Here is a 20870-nt window from a genome sequence, read left to right on the forward strand (position 1 = left end):
AATTTTTTGCATACATTTAGGGGAAATTAAAAAAAAAATTATAAATGAGCTCCCAATAGTAGACAAATCATACCAAATTCTTTCAGTCCGTTTTCTCTCAAGCCGGAATTCTCTGTATCGCATGTAATGTGAGTAACACAATAAACGTAGTAATCTTTACAACTATTATTGCAGTAAAAAATCATATTTCAACGGAAAGTTAAATTTTACAACGATTACCGTGGAAATTTCATCTTTTTGGTTGAATTATTGCAATGATTAGGGGAGACCGGGGCAAAAAGTCACAAATCGAAGATTTTAAAATTAAATATCTTCCAAAATAAATAAGATAGCGGCTTAAAATTTTTACCATCAGAATCATCTTTTAAAGGTTGGTTTAAAGATTTAACGCTTAAAAAAACAGTATAAATTGACAGTAAATCGGATGTGTAATCTGGCGAAGGTATAAGTTGCAGGGAGCTTTATCTCGTAAATACACAAACTTCGTAAAGCTCTTTATCAGGCAAATTTTTATCGATCGGATAGATCTAGCCAAGCGCCTAGCAAGTTGGCCTTTTTATATGGAGCTATTTGAAGCCAATTACTAAATTGATCTCGGACTCAGCCCACAGTGCTCCAAGGAAAAAATTTATTTAAACAAAAATTTAGTATATTTAGCCCTCCATACGGAAAGGTATCTTATAATACGGAAAAACTTCTCACTTTTTAAATATTTAGCAAAACGATCACGAGTGCAGAAAAATTCCCATACGCATTTGTATGGGAAAGTAAGAAATTGGCTACAACTTTGAAGGCCACTCGCCGGGGACTAGGATCTAGCCTTTTCATTATTTATAGTTTTCAGTTTTAGAATTTTAAGTTTTTAAAATTTAGAAATTTTAATTTCTAAAGTTTTGTAGAAGGATCCCGGTCAAAATCTTAAAAGCCAAATCCCGAACGCCAAAATCCCGAAAGCCAAAATGTCGAAATCTTAAAAAAGTGTCATAGCTACTCCCACGAATGCCCCCGCACTTGCTATATAGGCAAAGAGAAATTTTCTGTGGCTTGGGAAATTATTCTCATCCCTTTCAGGATTTTGAACATTCCGGACATTGACTTTCGGAATTTTGGCCCTTTCGGGATTTTGGTTTTCAGGATTTTGGCCATCGGGATTTTGGCTGCCTCCGTTGCAGAATTAAGGGAAGGCGTGCTGGTGCTATCTTCGGACGATTCAAGCCTCGAACAAATCATTTTTTCAAATTTTAATCTTTTCTTTTTAATGAATTTGATCTATTACCTAATATTTAATACTACATTTTGACAGCTATTTCAATGCCTCAAATTTCCTGAAATGAGCTATGGATCGAATCCATTACGAACAGCGAAAAAAAAATGAGTTGTCCGAAGCTTCGGTTGTCCGAATCCGAAGATAGCGCGCTTTTCCCTAATAGGATTTCAGGAATAACATATAGAAAAAAGTGGATAATATTCAACATAATCTTAATCCATATATTGCATTCTATCTTATACATATACATATTTCTATCCTTTAGAACATTTTGCATCTTTTTTCGCATCAATTCACAAGAGAAATATCAAATGCTTAATAAAAAAAAGAATGAGAAAAACTTGAACTTCAAAAAAGAAACAAAAGAACTTAGAACTTATTCTAATCTAAATTATTAGGTATTGCTATCACTTCCATCATCGTTAATGCAAACAACTTCACAATCATCAATTTTAGAATAAGAGGAATCACTTGTCACGATATTTTGGTTTTTGGGTTTTTTATTCGACGTGCAGCGATTTCTTTCACCATTGAGACTACTAACACGTTTTTGTGAATTTTTGAGGATGCTTTTAAAGAAATCTTCAATTTCAGCCATGTCACATGCTGAATCGGCTGCATTGTTAATCACGGTGTAGAAGAGCTTGATAATATTTTGAAAAGTTCTCATTGCAAATTTTGCACCTTCATTGCGGGTACTTCCGGTCCATGTGAAATTTAGCAAAAAATCCCGAGTGAAAAATTGATCAACAATGGCATAAGAGCAACTTCTTGCATTTCTATTTTCTGTCTCATGTTCTAAGTAGTTTGTAAATTCGTTCACCTGAAATACAATTTTATTTTCAATTTGACTTAAGTCAATATTCAAAAAGAAATTTTAAGTTACCATATTTTGGAAAAAGTCTTCATTTTCTGCCAGTTTATTCTCAATTGCTGACATTTCTGTGATATTGTCAATGGGGAAGGAAGCTCTGATTGGCACTACAATTGGTGGTTCTGGACTTTCAACATTTGGATGTTGTGGTTGATTTAGCAGTTGACAAATTAAATTCTTAATCTGTGATATTTCAGAAAGAGCCTTTTTCACATCAGCCTTAACTTCGGCCACTTCCTTAACTAATTGCTCATAGCTATTATTTGGTATTTCCTGAAAGGAGACAATTCTTACTTCTGTCCTTGGACCAACTAAAGCTTGTAGATCACTTGGTGTTATTATCTGTAAAGATTTTTCTTATCTTTACAGACTGAACACTTGTAATACTAGAGAGTTATTTACTTCACTAGGAATATCTAATTGATAGATTTTACCTTCGGAATAGGCTGAGACGCTATGGTGTTGATGTTGTTGAAGTTGTTAAAGTTGTTTGCAATTGTGCATGCTGTTGTTGAACTTGGTGTAATCCTCCCATCAGAAGCCATCATAATGGGTCTTCCCAATACTATTTTATCTCTAATCTCCATCCTTTTCACTGGCATTGATAAATATTTGCAATATTTTTCATAAGTTCAATGCTTTTGATTATGCATCTATCTATAAATTGCACATCTTTACTGAATTATACTGAACCCCAATGAATCCCCAAAAAAAACCTACAATGTCAAAACACGAATTCATCTAACTTCATGGTGATTGTGGCACTCCCGGCTCGTTGCTTTTATAAATTCACTATTTAATCTTCGATTTGAATATACCGGTAAACGTATAATGTTAAAATTTAGCAATAATTATAAAATTTGGCATTTAACAAAAAAAAATAGCTAAACCAGTTTCAGAGAGTTTAAACTAATTTTAAAACTACATTATATTTTTTATAATTATTTATTGTACTGTATATATTACCATTAATTAACCCTCTGAGGACCACTGGGCTACTTGTAACCCATAGAAATTTTTTTTAGTGTTCGAATTCAGAGACAGAGCAGAGTATATAGAATGAGGTTTTTTTCAACTTGTCACTGTCCTGTAGCTTAAACAGAAAAAGATAGTGACTACCGATTGTCAGTGACCCCTCCTAAAAACAAAACATCCTCTAACAAATCATTTTTTCGAAACTATTCCCAAATCCCCCATCCATTCAAAAATCATGTTTTTTCGTATAAGTTATACATCTAGGTCAGGTAGACATTACAAGAATAATCGTTTAATTTTCAACGGAATTGTTTAACCCTTTAAGGACGAAACGGTCAAAAATTGGAAGTTACACCAAATCACTCTTTTCGATTTATTAGAGCAAAACATGACTTTAGAAGGTCTTGGGAATTTTTTTAATGACACCGGTGTCCCTGTTGTCTTTAAAGGGATAAATTTGGATTTTTTTATAGGTTTTCCAATTTCGAACTTGATTGCATTGATAAAATGAATCTATAAACTAATCGAAATTGAGTATCTTTGACTATTATCTTTTCTTTGGTCTTACGGTTTTTCGGATGTGGGAAGCCAAAAATTAAGAGATATCGACTTCTGGTCTTCGATGAGATCCCCCTATAAGTACACGTTCTAGTGTATTTTATATAAGTATAAATTCATGCGGTTCTATAAGTACCGCATCTAGTGTATTTTCCTCTTTCGCTTCAACCCCTCCTAAATCACATATTTATACGGACTTCAGACCTAAGACTTAGGGCCTTGACAGACTTGAGGATTAGCCAAGAGACGGCTTCGCATAACTATATTAGAAATAATGGTCAAACTACATTTCCGACATTTTCCACTGTAAGTCGTCTCTTGGCTTAAGTCGTAAGTGTGTCTAGGGCATTAGCCACGTCGCTTAAGTGTTTTAATTTTTCAATAATCAAGATTTTTTGGAAAAATGTAACTTAGGATTGGATTATTAAGGACAAAAGACCTATTAAATTTTAAAAAGCAATAAAATTAGGTGCTATTTAGGATTTTGAAGATCCCTTTAGTTTATCTCAAAATTGACCCTAGCGATTTCATTATTTCGGACATGTTGTATAGCTAGTCAAGGTGAATATTTCGCCCATAGACGCGGAAAATTCGCTATTATGAATTTTGGAAGGACAAAGGTCAATCACTTCTTTAGAGTACTCAATTTTCAACAGAATTGCATAAATTTGGATATTTTCAATGGTCTTGAAATGTTGAACTCGATTGCATTGGTAATAAATCGTTAATGAATTGGTAAAATAACGGAAATTGATCTGTTTTTGAATATTGTCTTTTCTTTAACTTTACAGTTTTTACGATCTGGAAGTCAAACGATAAGAGATACCGACATGCGGTCTTCGGTGACCCCCCTCCATAAGTTAAATATTATCTCGAACTGGATTTTTTTGTATTTTCCCCTCTTCCCCCTCCACCTCCACCCCTCCAAAATAACAATTTTTTGGTTTCTCTCAAAATAGCGATTTTAGTCATTTTCGGATAACCCTTTAACGACGAGACACTTTTTACGGACTGAAAATCAACAATAAAAATTAAACAGAGAAACATATATAATCAATGATAAGTCTTACGTCTAACCTTGGAAAGTTCAACAGAGTCTACTTTGGTGTATTTTTTCTATGAACGATAGGGATAAAAATAGCTCAAAAATTTAAGTAATTTTTCTGACAATACCAATGAATAATATTTTTCGCTTTAATAAAAAGTATTACGTATGAGTATTGTAGTTTTTATAGGAGACTTTCAAAAATATTCTAGATTCCTTCAACCTTCTACTTTGCAATTACGTACAAACATAAGAAAAAAATAACTTTAGGTATAGTCAGGAAAAATTATTTTCTTTATGGGACACCGGTGTTCCAATCGTCCTTAAAGGGATAACAGATAGTTGGGTCTCGGACGGATGAGGAGATCTCAGTGGTACAATTAGCAAAACCGTTGGTTCTTGGGCGTTCGAAGTTCAAAGTTCGAACTTCACGAGAGAGCAGTTTTCATAATCGTGTTTTTTTCAACTTCTTTTCATCCTGTCTGCCGAACGGTAAGAGATATTGACTTCCGGTCTTCGGTGACCCCACCCCCACAAGTCAGCAATCTCTATCGAACTAATTTACTCAAATTACTCCAAAAACATGTATTTTTTTACTTTGCAAAAAATTGACCTCGGCGATTTCGTTTATTTTTTGATATGTTTTGGAGGTAGTCTAAGCTGAACACTTCGTCCTCCGACACCTATCACCGGAAAATTCGCCATCTTGAATTATTCAAGGTCAAAGGTCAACCACCCTGGAGGGCCTAATTTTCAACAGATTTGGTTAAATTTGGACTTTTTTGAAAGCTCTTGAAATTCTGAACCCGACTGCATCGGTCACAATCGGTGAAGGATCGAGGAAGCAACGGTTACAGCTCTATTAAAAAAAAAACTGTTTTCGCACTTTTTTCAGTCTTTTGACCCATATAAAATTCAAACGGTAAGAGATATCAACTTTCGGTCTTTGATGACCCCTCCTCAAATGACTTTATCTCGAACCCAACTTCTTTATTTTGCCCCCCTCCCCTTTCATGCGTTCCCAATCCCACAAAAATCGGCAAAAAATGAGGTTTTTCTAATTTTGCAAAAAATTGGCCTTGACAATTATGTTCATTTTTGGATATGTTTTGGAGGTAGTCCAGCTGAACCTTTCGTCCTTTGACACCTTTCACCGGAAAAATCTCTATCTTGAATTAATTAAGGTCAAAGGCCTAATTTTCACCCGATTTGTTCAATTAATTATATAATTAAAAGGTTAATGATTTTTTGAAACCCTCTTCTTGAACAATTTTCAACTTAAAAATTGTTTTGTGGTGATTTATAGACAAACTTAATTTGACAAGAATTTTATGTGCACCAGAAAAATTTGCGAAAAGGAATATAATGCCCAACGCACAATAACTTTTGTTTATAAACATGTTTTCAGAGTTTTCTATTAGACCGAGATTTTTGTTACATTCACAAATGCCAAAAAAACAATGTGAAAATGCCAAAAGTGAAATGCCAAAAACATGTTTACAAAGCAAAAGTCATTGTGCGTTGTGCAGTGCATAATGACCAGCGCACAATAAGATTTGTTATGTAAATATGTTTTTGACTTTTCTGTGAGAGTGAATGAAACCGAGATCTAGTCATCTCGCTTATTCTCATAGAAAAATTTGAAAACATGTTTACTAACAAAAGTTATTGTGCGTTGGGCATAATGCCTAGCACAGAATAACTTTTGTTTGTAAACATGTTTTAAAAATTTTCTAAAGTGTGAGCGAGATAACTAGATTTAGATCTCACTCACTCTCATTGAAATATCAAAAACACGTTTACAAAACAAAATCTATTGTGCCTGAGCATAAGGCAGAGCTCCTTCTCGGGGGGAGTTCGAGCAGCTTGCAAAGCCTCGGATCCCTTGCCACCCCTTTCTTCTATATAACGTTACTGGAGAGCTAGTGTGAAGCCCTTTCAAAATACTATAAAAACTTTTCTCAATTTTTAATAAAGATTTTATTGTTGTAAAAATCAGCATTGTCCACCACAGATTACAAAAAAAAAATCATGTTAGAAATATTTACCATTCACCAATTATAATTTTCCTTTTTGAGATGTTAAAAGAACACCATTCTCTATTAATTTCCTAATCTTTTGAGGATCGTAGTTAATTTCACCGAGAATTTCTTGAATATTTTCCCATTCATCCTTTGTCCTTTTTAGTACACTGCATGAAGCTGGTGTGTCTGAAAGTTTAGGTGATGGATTGGGTATAACATCTTTGACATTAACAAAAACCTCTCGGAATTTATTGTGTGAATGTGCAGAGGCTTCTGTCCAATGTAAAACTGGGAAAACGCAAGAGTCAGTCTTCTCAAATATTTCACTCCATTCTGACTGTGTTTTCTGCCGGAAAGTCTCTTCGAGAATTTTTTTGCCTTTTGCATTGTCATCGAACTGAGTCAATTGCCCTTCAAGACCCAGTGTCTGGATCATTGTATCGAAAAATTGGGGTTCCAAGCATCCTACAGACATAAATTTTCCATCTTTTGTCTCATACGTATCATAGAAGAAGGATCCTGTATCAAGCATATTCTCACCACGATCTCTACCCCAAATTGGCAAACTTTGGGATCTGGTGAGAAAACTTCCGACATAAGCTGCACCTTCCACCATTGCTGCATCCACAACTTGACCTCGACCAGTATTCTGACGTGCTAGAAGAGCTGCCAAGATTCCAAAGGCACACAATAGGCCCCCTCCAGCAAAATCAGCCAAAAGATTAACAGGAGCAGTAGGTTTTTCATCTTTTCGCCCCAGAAATGACAATATTCCCGAGATAGCTAGATAATTAATATCATGTCCTGCTCGTTGTGCCAGTGGACCATTCTGCCCAAATCCCGTAAGTCGTGCATACACCAATCTTGGATTATCCTTCATTAAAACATCTGGACCCAATCCCAACTTCTCCATAATACCCGGTCTATACGGTTCAATCAAAACATCTGATCTTTTGCATAAATCCCTGACAACATTCCGTCCTTCCTCATGCTTCAAATTCAAAGCAATATTTCTTTTTCCATCCTTCAATACGTCCAAATTATTTTGTGGTATCTGAGCAAAGAATCAATTTGATATACTTTTTTTTCTTTTTCAATTTAGAAAGAAAAAAAATGGAAATATATACCTTATCAATTCGTGTTACCGTTGCTCCAAAATCCGATAAGATCATGCCACAGAAGGGAGCCGGTGCTAAACCAGCCAATTCAAGCACTTTCACACCCTTGAGAGCCATTTTTCATTGTAAAAAATCAAATCTATTATTCCCGTCAACACAATTTTATACTCAGCCGAATTATCAATGATTGGTCTTTTGAATGGTAAATTGAGGTGAAAGGTCAAAAACCCATTCACACTCTCTACTTTCAGACACTCAAAATGCGTATTTATTCAATTTGTCCACAATGTCATAACTCAACAAATATGATAAACGACTCTTCTTGTTCTGATATCTCATTCTCACACAATGCTTATCTCCCAAGATTCTTTTAAAATAATCATTTTGTATTTCTTGTAAAATTTATTGTTTTCGATGACAACCACCAAACGATAATTGGATAAGGTTGGGGTCTCGGTAGCTCAATGGGCAAAGTGTTGACTTTGTGACGCAGAGGCCCTCGGTTCGATCCTCGAAGCGCGTCCGGTGAATAATTGGAAAACAGTTTTTCACCGTCCTTGAAAGCTACAAACTGAACGCAAAAATATCAAGAAGGAAGTATGATAAAAGATAAGGGAGCAAAAAAGGATTTGTGATGGAGCAAAAAGAAAAATGATAATGAGAGATGAGAGGAACAAACATTATGGGGAAAAAAAAAAAGAAAAACAGATGGAACTCGTATGTAAATAAGAGTGAGCGAAATGGCTATATGGACCTGATTGAGTCTGACAGCCAAAAACATAAAAAGAAGAGAGAGAGAGAGGATAAGGTTGCAACACGGCTACCAACCTTTTAATTCAATTTAGCAGAATATCATTTAAAAAATTTTAAAAGAAAGTTTCATTCACCAACTCACAACTTTGGAAATTGTTTTAAAAATAATTTCTGTATTCCAAGTAAATACAGTGGGACCTCGATAGAGTCAACTCCCGATAGAGTCAATCTCCAATACACTGAGAAAAAAGGGGGTGCAATTAACTTTTTTTCCTCCTAACTTTAACACTTTTTAGGTGCAAAAATATATCAACATTTTTTAATGTTAATTTTACACCTTTTTAAGGGTAAAATTAACATGAAAAAGGGTAACTTTAACCCATAATACACCTAAAATGGGTAATATTTACACCGATTTCGGATAAATACTGCAGGGTAAAATTAACATTTCCGGAATGTTATTTTAACTTTTTCGGATTTCTCTCAGTGTAGAGTCAAGAGTTATTGTTTTACTCTACGGACTCCGATAGAGTCAATTTGGATCCAAATTGACTCCGTGATTTTTTCGAAATTAAAATCAGTGTTTTGGTGTATCAATGTAACGTTTTTAAGTCAAGAAAAAAAATTAAGTAAATACATGGTAATATTATGATAAAATTCGTACATTTACCAAATGATCATTTTCCAATAAAATAATTTTCTTTTCGTGATTTATGCATTTTTACCGATTGAAAGTTTTCTTGTCTTAAGATTTTTTGATTAAACTTATTGATCGCAATGTAATGGAATTTTGAGCCATCATTAATTTGTAAGTGAATACTATATCTAAAAGAAAAAAATATGAACTCGAAGTAGAAAATGAAAAACGTACAGAATGCTAGAGTTTTTGAGTATAATTATAGTGTAGAAACTTTTTCTAAATTTATTGAGACTGTTTAAATAACTTACTTGTTAAAAAAAAGTACATGATAAACTATGATAAAAATTACCCTTCTAAAGAAAATGTGTAAATTTATTTTAAGTTACATTTTTAATTTAAAAGTTTAGTATCTCAAAAAAATTGGTTCAAAAACAATAATAATGCAACAGAAAAATAAAATTGGTAAGAAAAAACGGTTAAAACTTCCTTTTATGTGCATTTAAGATTTAAGTGCTGAATGGTTAAAGATATTGACTTGGAGTCTTCGGACAATCTCCCATAAGTCAACTTGAAGATTATTATAATACAACCCTCATTTCCATCTCACCCTCCCCTTCATCTTCCGAAAAAAAATCCGTATGACATGTTTTCTTGTAATCACAAAAAATACGATTTTGGATGGTGAAGGAGCGGAATGGGGACGAAATGAGAATCATATTAATAATCCTCCGGTTTACTTATTAGAGGGTTGTCTAAAGACTCTAAAACCGTCTTCAGACTAAAGGTTTAGCCCAGTTCCCGGGGGTTGCAAAACCTTAAACAGCAACCGATTATATTGATTTTTCAAAATGCAATAGGTCATTTGCCTTTAATAATCCAATTCTAAGTGAAAATTTTCCAAAAAATCTTGACTGATAAGATATTGGATAAGTTAAGCCATACCGATAAGCCTTAGGTCTGAAGCCCGTATAAGTCGATATCTCTAACCATTTAGCGCCCATTTTACAGAACATGAAGAAAATGAGTAAAATTGGTTTTATTGCTCCTTTCGTGAAGCCTAGAGCCATAGTTATGGCATAACGAAAAGAACTATCAATCTCTTCTTTGATACGCTTAAAGTTTTAAAGAAATTCTAGTTAATCACGTTAATTGCACTAGAATTTTCAATAATTAAGTATTATGTGCTCTTATAGAAAAAGGAAAAAAATCTTTATAACATCTTTTCCTTATCTTAACATCGTGGGTTGACTTCAATAGTACCACATGGAGAATAGTTTATACTTAAGATTTTTACTAATTATAAAAACATTCCGTAAAATCATTCCCTAATCTTCAAATTTTGCCCAAACATACAAAAGTTTTTGGCCCAGAGGTAGTAGAATCTATGGGTTAATTAAATAAAATATTTTACTATCGTGTTGAATTTCTCAATTATCTAGTAAAAACATAAAATAATACCCCATTCTAATTGATTTCACATTCTAATTGATTTTTTCGGGCTCTGATAGTCAATAAATCCTCACTCTATTGGATTTGTTGACTATCAGACCCTTTGACTATGACCTTTTGCACAAATCCAAGATTGTTAGAATCGGTTGAAAAAAATACCTTTTCGTTTTTTAGCATTGAAATTTAAAAATAGGAGTGATTGCAAAAACACCGTATAAGAAGGAAGCGGTATTCGTTGAGGGAAGAATCCCTCTGAACAAAATTACAACCCTTTCTAGAGATTTTGGCTCTGACTCAAGCAAAAACCTAATTCAACGAATAATCATATCATATTAAATAAATAATCTTTAAAATATATCCGAAAAAGAAATCGAAGTTCCAGTTTTCGTTTTTGAGATATCTGGAAAATATTGCTTGTGATATTAATGATTAGAAAGTCGACTTATGATGGGCCCCCAGCATACCAGAAGCCACTATCTCCAACCGTTTGGCCTCTCTTTGTTGAGTTTGAGTGGTTCCATGGTTGCCAACTTTGACTCAACAAAAGAAACTTACAATTTAGCCCGCTCCAAAAGGTTTACAATCCCTGCAGATTAGTATTGTCAAAATCATCCAAATTTGTGTATGTTTTTATTTGCACTAAAAAAAGTTCTTTTGAAGATATCGCTAATCAGACGAATAAACTCCATTATCCCCTAAAATGCCCGGTGTTTTCGAGAGTACAGAGAAGCCCAAGAGCGATTGCGATAGGGACGACAATGTGACGATACCAGAGAATTCCAACACAAACAACATCAATGGTGAGGAAGTGGAGACTCGGGAACGTACACAAACCGACGTGCTAAATAATCATCTGCTAAAATCCCTGCTCCAGCGAATGAACTGTGGTGAGATGGAAGAACAATTTGGTGCTGGACAAAACATGGACAATGACCAGGAAGAGGATTTTCTATGAGGCAGAATATGTACAAAAAAAAAAGAACTAATTTGGAAATAAATCACAAAATAATAATCACATGGTTAATTTCAAACTTAGAGCCAGAGCATTAACTCTTCTTTTTTTTTACCATCGTTATCTCATGGATTTATATTTCTGTCCACACACGGAGAAATTTGCTCTTTTTATCGATAAGACGACAAGAGTGTACAGATAAAAATTTATCATCACTCCCCGACGAACGTCTTCAGTGTCGCGCGGTATTCTTTCCCTCGTCAGTGGCAAACAAGTGAGCTTACTCGAAGATTCTCTGTTATAAAGAAATTTTTGCTCGGTGCTCCAATTCACAAGGCAATTTGTTTAACTCTATATACGCTAAGTATATTATAGTTAATTGAAGTAAATTTATGCCTAATCGAATCAATTTGTAGATTGAACCATAAATTCTTATAGATAGACCTTTTTCGTTGGCGCCTTGACGGGGGATCAACACGAACAAGTATCAGTAATCATCCAATGGAAATGCTAGAGATCAGTTCGTCTACAAAATGCGAGGAGTCAGGTGGTAGTGAAGAGAGTGAAATTCTAAAGCCAGGTACCAAAATTAAACCCACAATCAGTGAAAAGGAGGTTGAAAAACTCGCGGAAAGATTATATGGGATTACTGTACTGGAGATAAGTGAACTTATTTCATACGATGATCGAAATTTCTTCATCCGTGAAGACAGGTAAAAGATTTAGGATTAGTTTTACATTACACAAAGTAGTATACAAATTTCAGATACGAAAATATTTTACTACTATTTTTTTTTTAATTAAGAAAAAAACAGTATAAACACCTTTAATCTGTATATTGCCATTTTCGTCAGTAAAGAAATGTGAAATGATTAAAATGGATAAAATAATCATTTCAAATTTTAAATATGCCTAATTTTTAAGGTGGTTTAAAATTTAATAAGTTTGAATTTAAAAAAAAAAACAAACCATTAATGTTTAATAAAGAAATACGATTTCCTTCCTAATGTATTAAACAAGTTTGATTTTTCTTGACCATTTTCACTAAAATACTAAAAAAAATGTTACATAGCATTTTGTTTTAGTTTCAGAACCTTTTATTAGTTTATTTAAAATAAGAAGAGGTGGGATAAAATTACGACTTCGCAAAATATTCGAACTCGCTATTTGAATTTGGATGTTCTCCAATTTTGGAGTTGTCTTACTCTGAGCTTTTTAAAGGGTTATCATTTCACAATTGATTTAAACAGACCTCGAATTTTTCCAAAAATTGCCTTGAAGCAAAATTAAAGTTGGGATAAAATTTATTATTTATGTTCATAACCGGATGAAACCGTTTGAGATTCATCAGACTTTTCTAATGGAGTGAACTTTCGTCAAATCGGTCGAGAAATTACCAGAAATAAGCTCTCTAACTTTAAAGGCTTTTACAATTTCAGCTTAAAAATCTTTCATTGAGAATGATTTTACGCTTTTTTTGTAAGGACGGAATAAACGATTAATAAAACATATGTTCCAAACCAAAAAAAAAGGTTTTAGTAAAAAATGCAGGTCATGTTAATGGCCCTTCGAAGATCCCAAGTCTATCTCTACTCGTTTAGTCTTGAGATCTAGTAACAGTTGTTAGTAGGAATGAAGGAGTAAACAATATGACGTAAAAACTCGAAACTTAGGCTTTTTAAAATTTTACCAAAATTTGATATGATAAAATAAAATAGATGAATCGAAATATTATATAAAAATAAAAAAAACAAGGAATTATAGTATTAATGGTAATAAACTTCTGTGCTCTATCGATTGAACACATAAAAACCGTTTATATAAAATTAACGATATTACATAATTAAATTCTCCTATGTTTATTAACATTTGACAGCCTTCCGATAATGTTGGTGGTGACAAAATCATATACCTATCTAATTATTTTTGTTCAAACATTATCTAAAAAAAAATCAAATTAAAGCACTTCGAAGAATACTGAAATGCGTAAATTCGATGTTACGCCCTAAAAATTTGTTTCGCTTTTAATTCATGGATGAATAAAATTGATTATCAGTCCAACTAATTAGCAACGTACTCACGAGTTTAAACATTTCAGAGATTTCAAACTTTTCCATTGCCTTATATTTGTATGACATTACCGGTTCACAGTATATAATTTAAAGCAATTCTTAAATCGAATTTAAAACTTATATACAGTTATGTAATACAGTTGTAGAATGTTAGATAGGAGTAATAAATACAGTAAAATACTATTACCGATTCATTCCTGTGTCATAAAAACATTTGTTAAATTTTATGAGTAAGAAATTTGAACATTATCTTATTATTCAGGAAAATATATTAATTTTAATGATTTTAATGCTTTGTAAGAATTTTACAGTATATTTGGTTAACTTTTCTGCATAGAGGATTATTTTTGTAAAAGTAAAAATCAATAGACTAAATTTTCTCAGGCCATTGTTTTTAAGTATGTGAGTCATTATCGGTTTAAACCGAACTATAGTTATGTGCTGGACAAACCTGGGACTTAAGCCGAGAGACGACTTAATGTAATTATTATCAAAATAATGATTAGACTACATTTCCATCAGTTTTGTGACTATATCTGACTAATCCGAAAAACGACTAAGTTAGTAAGGAACTGATGGACATTTAGTCAAATCATTATTTTGATTATAATTACGTTAAGCAGTTTCTCGGCTTAAGTCGTAAGTGTGTCTAGGGCATTAAGCCATTGGATCTAAAGACAATTGTTATGCTAAAAAATTAACACGGTGTATAATTTTGACAATAGGAAGAAGGGATTCTATGAGAGACTTAAATAAAGCATATTTGATTTATTTAACCCCATCTATATTAAATGAAATGTTGAATAAAATAAAAATGTTTGGACAATTTTCCTAGTTATTCTTAAGGAGTCACGAAAGCCACGTACACTGAGAAAAAAAGAGGGTGCGATTAACTTTTTTTCCTCATAACTTTAACACTTTTTAGGTGTAAAAATATATCAACATTTTTTAATGTTAATTTTACACCTTTTTAAGGATGAAATTAACATGAAAAAGGGTAGCTTTAACCCCTAATACACCTAAAAAGGGTAATATTTACACCAATTTCGGATAAATACTGCAGGGTAAAATTAACATTTCCGGAATGTTATTTTAACTTTTTCGGATTTCTCTCAGTGTAGATAAAAAAAACACCCTAATTCCTCTACTTTTTTTTCAAAAAAAAAAAGAATTATTCAACCTCTTAATAAGCATATAAAAATATGCAAAATTTAAATTATAATTTCTAAAAATTTTAAATTTTTTTTAAAATTCAGCCGGTGTAACATGATTTTCGGCAACTTTTTCTTGAAAAAAAACTTACTTTACAATAGCGACGATTACTCATAATAAATTTATCAAAAGTCAAAAACCAATATATGTATTTCTGTTAGCCGAAGAGTTAAACCGGTAAACGAAGGAGTTTTGAAAAAAATAAAATTTGTATTTTTTGGAGAATTTTATACAAACAAAAATCCTTTGTTCAAATACGAGTTTAACTATTCTACTATCAGGAAATATTTTGTTTTATGACATCAAATGAATCTAAGGGAAAGTGCCCATGCTTTGCACGGTCCCAAGCTTTACAATGACTACTAAATTTTACCTATGTTTCGGAATAAAGACGTTTCCGCAATATATTTTATAAACAAGACACTTTCCTCTAGTTTTTAAAATATAGAAAAGATGAGTCACATTTATTGAAAAACATACGAAAAATTTAGTCAATGTAAAGCTTGGGCACTTTCCCCTACTCTGAATTATCTTGAATACCGAAAGGAAAGTTTTTCAAAAAAAAAAAAAAGATCTTTCAAAGTCAGGTCATAACGGCTTAATTTTCAAAATGTTTAAATAAAAGTTTATAGAAAATATAGTTTAAATGTTATTATCTTTTATATGCTTAAGAATTCGTATTAAAATTAATATTCAATTTAAATTGAAATAAATTAATTTGCAGAAACATTAAAAATCCCATTATTGCTAATCACTCGACCCATGGATACATCCTCAAAGTTCTCAATGCTTTGGATTCGCACAAGGCGGGATTTATTGATGCCCAGACCAAGCTAATGCTCTTCCTGGCCCAGCAAAATATCACTTGTCCAAAGCCCATTATGAATGTTTATGGGAAATACTATTCTACTGAACTTTTGGGCACAACTAAGCACATTGTGCGCCTCTTGGAGTACATCCCGGGAAAAATCTTTAAGGAAGTCCCTCTGACAAACAACCTTTTCTACCAAGCGGGAGTTTTTGTGGCAAAATTTGATCGTGCCATTAAGAATTTCACTCATGATGCCTACAAGACCCACAAATCCCTCTGGATGCTCGATTCTGTGCCCAAATTGGAGGAATTTGCCTATGCACTCAAGGATATTTCTAAGCAGGAGATAGTCGAAGAGGTGATTGCAGAGTTTAAAAGCAAGGTCATGGGGCATTACGATAAATTCGAGAAAGGTGTGATCCATGGAGACTTCAATGAGCACAACATTCTCGTGAACAAGTGCAGTTCAACGGAAAAGAAGGAGTATGCTGTGAGTGGTATTTTGGATTTTGGGGACTCATGCTATACACTCTACATCTTTGAACTGGCCATCGCAATGGCCTACATGATGCTACAAACGGGAGAACTTGAGACCGGTGGATTCTTCCTTGCTGGCTATGAATCCATTAGACTTGTCCCTCAGCACGAATACAACGTCTTACGGGTAAGAATTATATATTTTTTTTACATAAAAATAATCAACTGTAGAAAGTATCGCGCTATATCTAGTGTCCTAGACACACTTACGACTTAAGTCGAGAGACGGCTTAACCTAATTATAATCAAAACGATTGGACTAAATTCCCTTCAGTTTCTCGGCTTTCCGCTTCTCGGCTTAAATCGAGAGACGGATTAGTCGGAAACTGATGGAAATGTAATCTGATTATGATTTTGATTAAGGAATTTTCATTGATATAATTTTTAAAGAAGCCCCTTTACAAATACAGGGAGTTCCGGATTGAGAGAAAACGGACTGAAATAATTTGATACCTTTGAATTGCCTTGGGAGCTAATTTATAAAAAATTACTTTTAAAATTCCCCTAAAAAGTGTGCCAAATTCCGGCCAGCTTGCAATTCCGGTCATTTTTTTTTGTTCCTCGAATTTACATGAATTTATAGTTTTTACATACTCTAGACATTATACAATGCACAAGAATAACAAAAAATGTAGCTTCTACAAATGAGATGACGTTAAAAAGTTATTGGAAGAATTCCCGAAGGGCAAGGAACTATGAGAATGAAGGTGGCCGAAATAGGGCACCAAAGCTATGTCTACATTTCTACTCATTTCAAAATGTATTAAGAATGATTTTAAAGTAAATAAAGACGATAAACTTTCTAGAAGGTTCTAAGCAACACTCCTTAAGTAGAAGGAATGAAAAAAAATCAATTTCTATTAAAGATATTACTTTTCAAACTTGAGACTTTGGCGCTTGAATGCAACTATGCCGAAATTTGGCACACTTACCCTATATGCAAATATTATTCACGCGGAAAAAATTTGAAATGCACTTCTTATGAACTGCTGGCGCTGAAAATAGGCTGAAAAATTGGCGCCGATAATGTCTTGCATACATAACGGCATTTTCGTATATCCCCTGCAGGTATGCAATTTTACTGCGTCACTGGGTTTAATTCGTGGGTTTTCTTTCGGTCCCGAAAAATTCTTTCAAAGCGGGACTCCCTGTATATCGCTTAATGTCCAGGACACAATAACTTCTGTTTGCAAACATATTTTCAACATTTTCTATAAGTATGAGCGAGATAACTAGATTTAGATCTCACTCACTCTCATTGAAATGTCAAAAACATGTTTACAAAACAAAAGTTATTGTGCGCTGGGCATATTAGTGAGAAGACTAAATCTAAAGTTCATTCACTCTCACAGGAAATTTCGAGAACATGTTTACAAACAAGTTATTGTGCGCTGGGCATTATGACCAGCGCACAATAACTTTTGTATGTAAACATGTTTTCAAAATTTCCTATGAGAGAGAGCGAGATAACTATAAATGTCAGTTTCATTCACTCTCATTGAAATGTCAAAAACATGCTTGCAAAACAAAAGTTATTGTGTTTTGGGCACTACAGAGATAAAAATATTGGCAAAGTGTCCCATGCTTTGCGAAGTGCTCGAACTTGTAACTTAGAATCTGCTCAAAAGTACTTTCGCATTATTTACTGTTTACCGGTTCACAATCGATTTGAACCGCCCCATAAATAAGTTCAAAATATCTTACGAGTAATAAGGTGGAAGGAATACCTATTTAAAAACTGTAAAAATTGATGTCATGCCTATAGAGATCTTTTCAGTAACTATTAAGAAAATGTAAAATAGAGAAAAAGCACTATGCTAATTGCATTTTATTATGGTTACGTTAAAAAAATCAATATTTTGATGAAAGTGTCAATAGGGGTTCCCTGTCGAAAAGATGTTCCTTCGACTTCGACCCCATATCTGATTTGCGTATACAAATTATCTGACGATTCATAACCAATTAGAACAGATTCAGTTTTGTAAGAAATTTCAAGACCTTTCCAAGGAGCCCAAATATGATACCGTTCGGTTGAGCAATACGCTTTCTAGAGTCTTTTTAATCTTTGACCTTGAAAAACCGTTCTTAGGAATAATTCAACGGTATTTTCGTATATAGACGAAATGTCCGCCTAGATAACTTCTAAAACACATCCAATTAAACATGTATTCACATTTTTTAAATCCTGTTGCGTTTTCTTAATGGCTTTTTTTTAAACAAAACAAAACAAACAGTTTTAAAAGATCTACCTAAACAATCAGAAAATGCGAAATGATTTAACCCTTTAACGAGATACTTTTTACGGACTGAAAATCAACAATAAAAATTAAACTGAGAAACATAATAATAAGTGTTACATCTAACCTTGGAAAGTCCAACAGTCTGATTCGGTGTATTTTGTGCTTCTATGAACGATAGGAACGAAAATAGCCCAAAAATTTAAGTAATTTTTCTGACAATACCAATGAATTCGCTTTAATGAAAAATATTATGTATGAGTATTGTAGTTTTTATTGCCAAAAAGGTTTTGCTTAAAAAAAAATTGGAAGTATAAAAAATAAATAAAATCAATTATGAATTTGAGAATTTAAAAATTCGTCATTTTTGAGCTTAAATATTTACTACATAGCAAATAGTTGGAGACTCGCAAAAAATATTCTAGATTCCTTCAACCTTCTACTTTACAATTATGTACAGACATAAGAAAAAAAAATAACTTTGGGTAGTCAAGAAAAAAATTTTCTTTATGGGACACCGGTGTTCCAATCGTCCTTATGGCGTTATCACACTTGCACATTAAAATTTTAATGTGATTCACATTAATTGTTGCTGGTGAGAGTCCAAATATGTTATTTGGGGTCCCGGTCAAAATCTCGAACGCCAAAATCCCGAAAGCCAAAATCCCGAACGCCAAAATCTCGAAAGCCAAAATCCCGAATGGGTCAAAATCCCGAAAGCCAAAATCTCGAATTTTTAAAAGTGTCACAGCTCCTCCCACGATTGTACCCGCGCTTGCTGGAGGCAAAGGGAAATCTTCTGTGTCTTAGGAAATTATTCTAAACATTTTTCTCCATATAATTTCATTCCTTTCAGGATTTTGAAAATTCGGGATTTTGGCTTTCGGGATTTTGGCCTTTTCGGGATTTTCGCGTTCGGGATTTTGGCTGAAACCGGTTATTTGTGCCTTTGAGTCACTTAATATTTGGGGTTTTTCTATTTATTGATAAAGAAGTGGACTGGCCTGCAAAAATAAGTTTAAATTCACCTAAAGCACAAATATTTTTCACATTAAAAAGAGAAAATCGCATTAATTTTTCGCATTAATGCAATAAATCAATTTATATTAAATTTTACGGGCCAAGTCTACCTTTTTATCAACAAATAGATCAAATTTTGAGTATAAAATGATTCAAACACACAAATGAGACATTTGGACTCTCATCAGCGACAATTAATGTGAATTGTGAATCATATTAAAAATTTTAATGTGCAAGTGTGATAACACAGTTAAAGGGTTAAATAGTATTATTGAGATTAAGAACTTAATTATGTGTGAATAATCTTTTTTTTTTAATTGAAGTGTTTTGAACGTGTGTTCAATCCCAAGAGAATTTTTTTAATTTGGTAAAGTCAGGCAGAATACTAAGTCAAAACGGGTGCCCTCATAGCTCAGTGGTAGAGCAGTCGCCTAGATTGCTCAAAAAAGTCTTAAAATTTCAATAATTTTAATTTTGTTTTCTTTAAATTTTTAAAATTTTGTCCTAGGTTCCCGGAATATTTATATTAGCATTCCTTACGTGCATTTAGTAAATCAAACACGTTATGAATAAATTGTAAATGTTATATGTTATTTTTAGTGCTTTAATTACGGGGTTTTGGCTATAGGTTAAACCTAACTTAAAATGCCTAAAAACAAGCCATATTATCGGATATTTAAATTTCAATAGATAATTTCCCTTTATAATCTAATCCTAATTTTCTCCAAATATTATAAGAGATTATAGAGATTATAGAAGTCACATAGTGAAAACGGTTAAACCCAATAAATCTAGGACTGAAGGCCGTATTACTTATCGCAACAAAACTTTGAATAAGATAAAATCCTCTCTTAAAAATAAGAGAATTTTCTTTAGTTAAGAGGAATCCAAACGCACACAACTTTTGGTAGCCATTATCGATATCATGAATGTTTTGTGATCTTCCAACTTGATTATACTGCTCTTGCAAGAATAAAAGCACTTTTCTTACCTTGTAGATTTGCGTAGCTGCTCGCCTATGCCAGAGTCTTGTTCTGGGAATCTACACTCACACTCTGGATCCGGAAAACGAGTATATCCTGACTTCGCAGAAAAATGGTTGGCAACTCCTCCAGCTTCTTTGGTCTGAAAAGAAGACCGACGAATTGTGGCGCAACACAGCCGATGAGTACCTCAAACAGAGCTACAAATAGTTCTTCAATCCTACCAGAGCGCTTTTATCAGAAGTGCAATACTCTAGAACTCGAGATTTTTAGTCAAATTCCACCAAAATATGCAGAACACAAAAATGAATAAAAAATGTTGAGACAAAAATGTTCAAAACTG

At 33.2% G+C, this 20870-nt stretch overlaps 3 protein-coding genes across 8 annotated transcripts; 1 reads left to right on the plus strand and 2 right to left on the minus strand.

The window, feature by feature from the left end:
* Nucleotides 1-1462: 1462 nt before the first annotated feature.
* Nucleotides 1463-20601, minus strand: LOC129807438 (uncharacterized). 4 transcript variants are annotated; one of them, XM_055856698.1, is made up of 4 exons: nt 20536-20601; nt 2576-2736; nt 2154-2414; nt 1463-2090 (listed from the first exon to the last, which is right to left on the minus strand). In XM_055856698.1, exons 2-4 carry the CDS (start codon nt 2726-2728, stop codon nt 1662-1664), a joined length of 843 nt encoding a protein of 280 aa, XP_055712673.1. In that variant the 5' UTR covers nt 2729-2736; nt 20536-20601; the 3' UTR covers nt 1463-1661. The 4 variants fall into 4 exon arrangements, with proteins under 4 accessions (XP_055712673.1, XP_055712671.1, XP_055712674.1 ...); XM_055856696.1 differs by having other exon boundaries at nt 2154-2483; XM_055856699.1 differs by lacking the exon at nt 20536-20601 and having other exon boundaries at nt 2576-2885.
* LOC129807437 (alpha-methylacyl-CoA racemase) lies at nt 6676-8303 on the minus strand. Its single transcript, XM_055856695.1, has 2 exons — nt 7871-8303; nt 6676-7797 (listed from the first exon to the last, which is right to left on the minus strand). The coding sequence occupies exons 1-2, from the start codon at nt 7976-7978 to the stop codon at nt 6778-6780; spliced, it is 1128 nt and encodes a 375-aa protein (XP_055712670.1). The 5' UTR covers nt 7979-8303; the 3' UTR covers nt 6676-6777.
* LOC129807436 (hydroxylysine kinase) lies at nt 11781-20858 on the plus strand. 3 transcript variants are annotated; one of them, XM_055856694.1, is made up of 4 exons: nt 11781-12039; nt 12094-12368; nt 15664-16414; nt 20543-20858. In XM_055856694.1, the coding sequence occupies exons 2-4, from the start codon at nt 12157-12159 to the stop codon at nt 20735-20737; spliced, it is 1158 nt and encodes a 385-aa protein (XP_055712669.1). In that variant the 5' UTR covers nt 11781-12039; nt 12094-12156; the 3' UTR covers nt 20738-20858. The 3 variants fall into 3 exon arrangements, with proteins under 3 accessions (XP_055712669.1, XP_055712667.1, XP_055712666.1); XM_055856692.1 differs by having other exon boundaries at nt 11781-12019; XM_055856691.1 differs by having other exon boundaries at nt 11782-11991.
* Nucleotides 20859-20870: the final 12 nt, after the last annotated feature.

Source organism: Phlebotomus papatasi, chromosome 3 (genome assembly GCF_024763615.1).
Source record: "Phlebotomus papatasi isolate M1 chromosome 3, Ppap_2.1, whole genome shotgun sequence".
Taxonomy (NCBI): Eukaryota; Metazoa; Arthropoda; class Insecta; order Diptera; family Psychodidae; genus Phlebotomus; species Phlebotomus papatasi.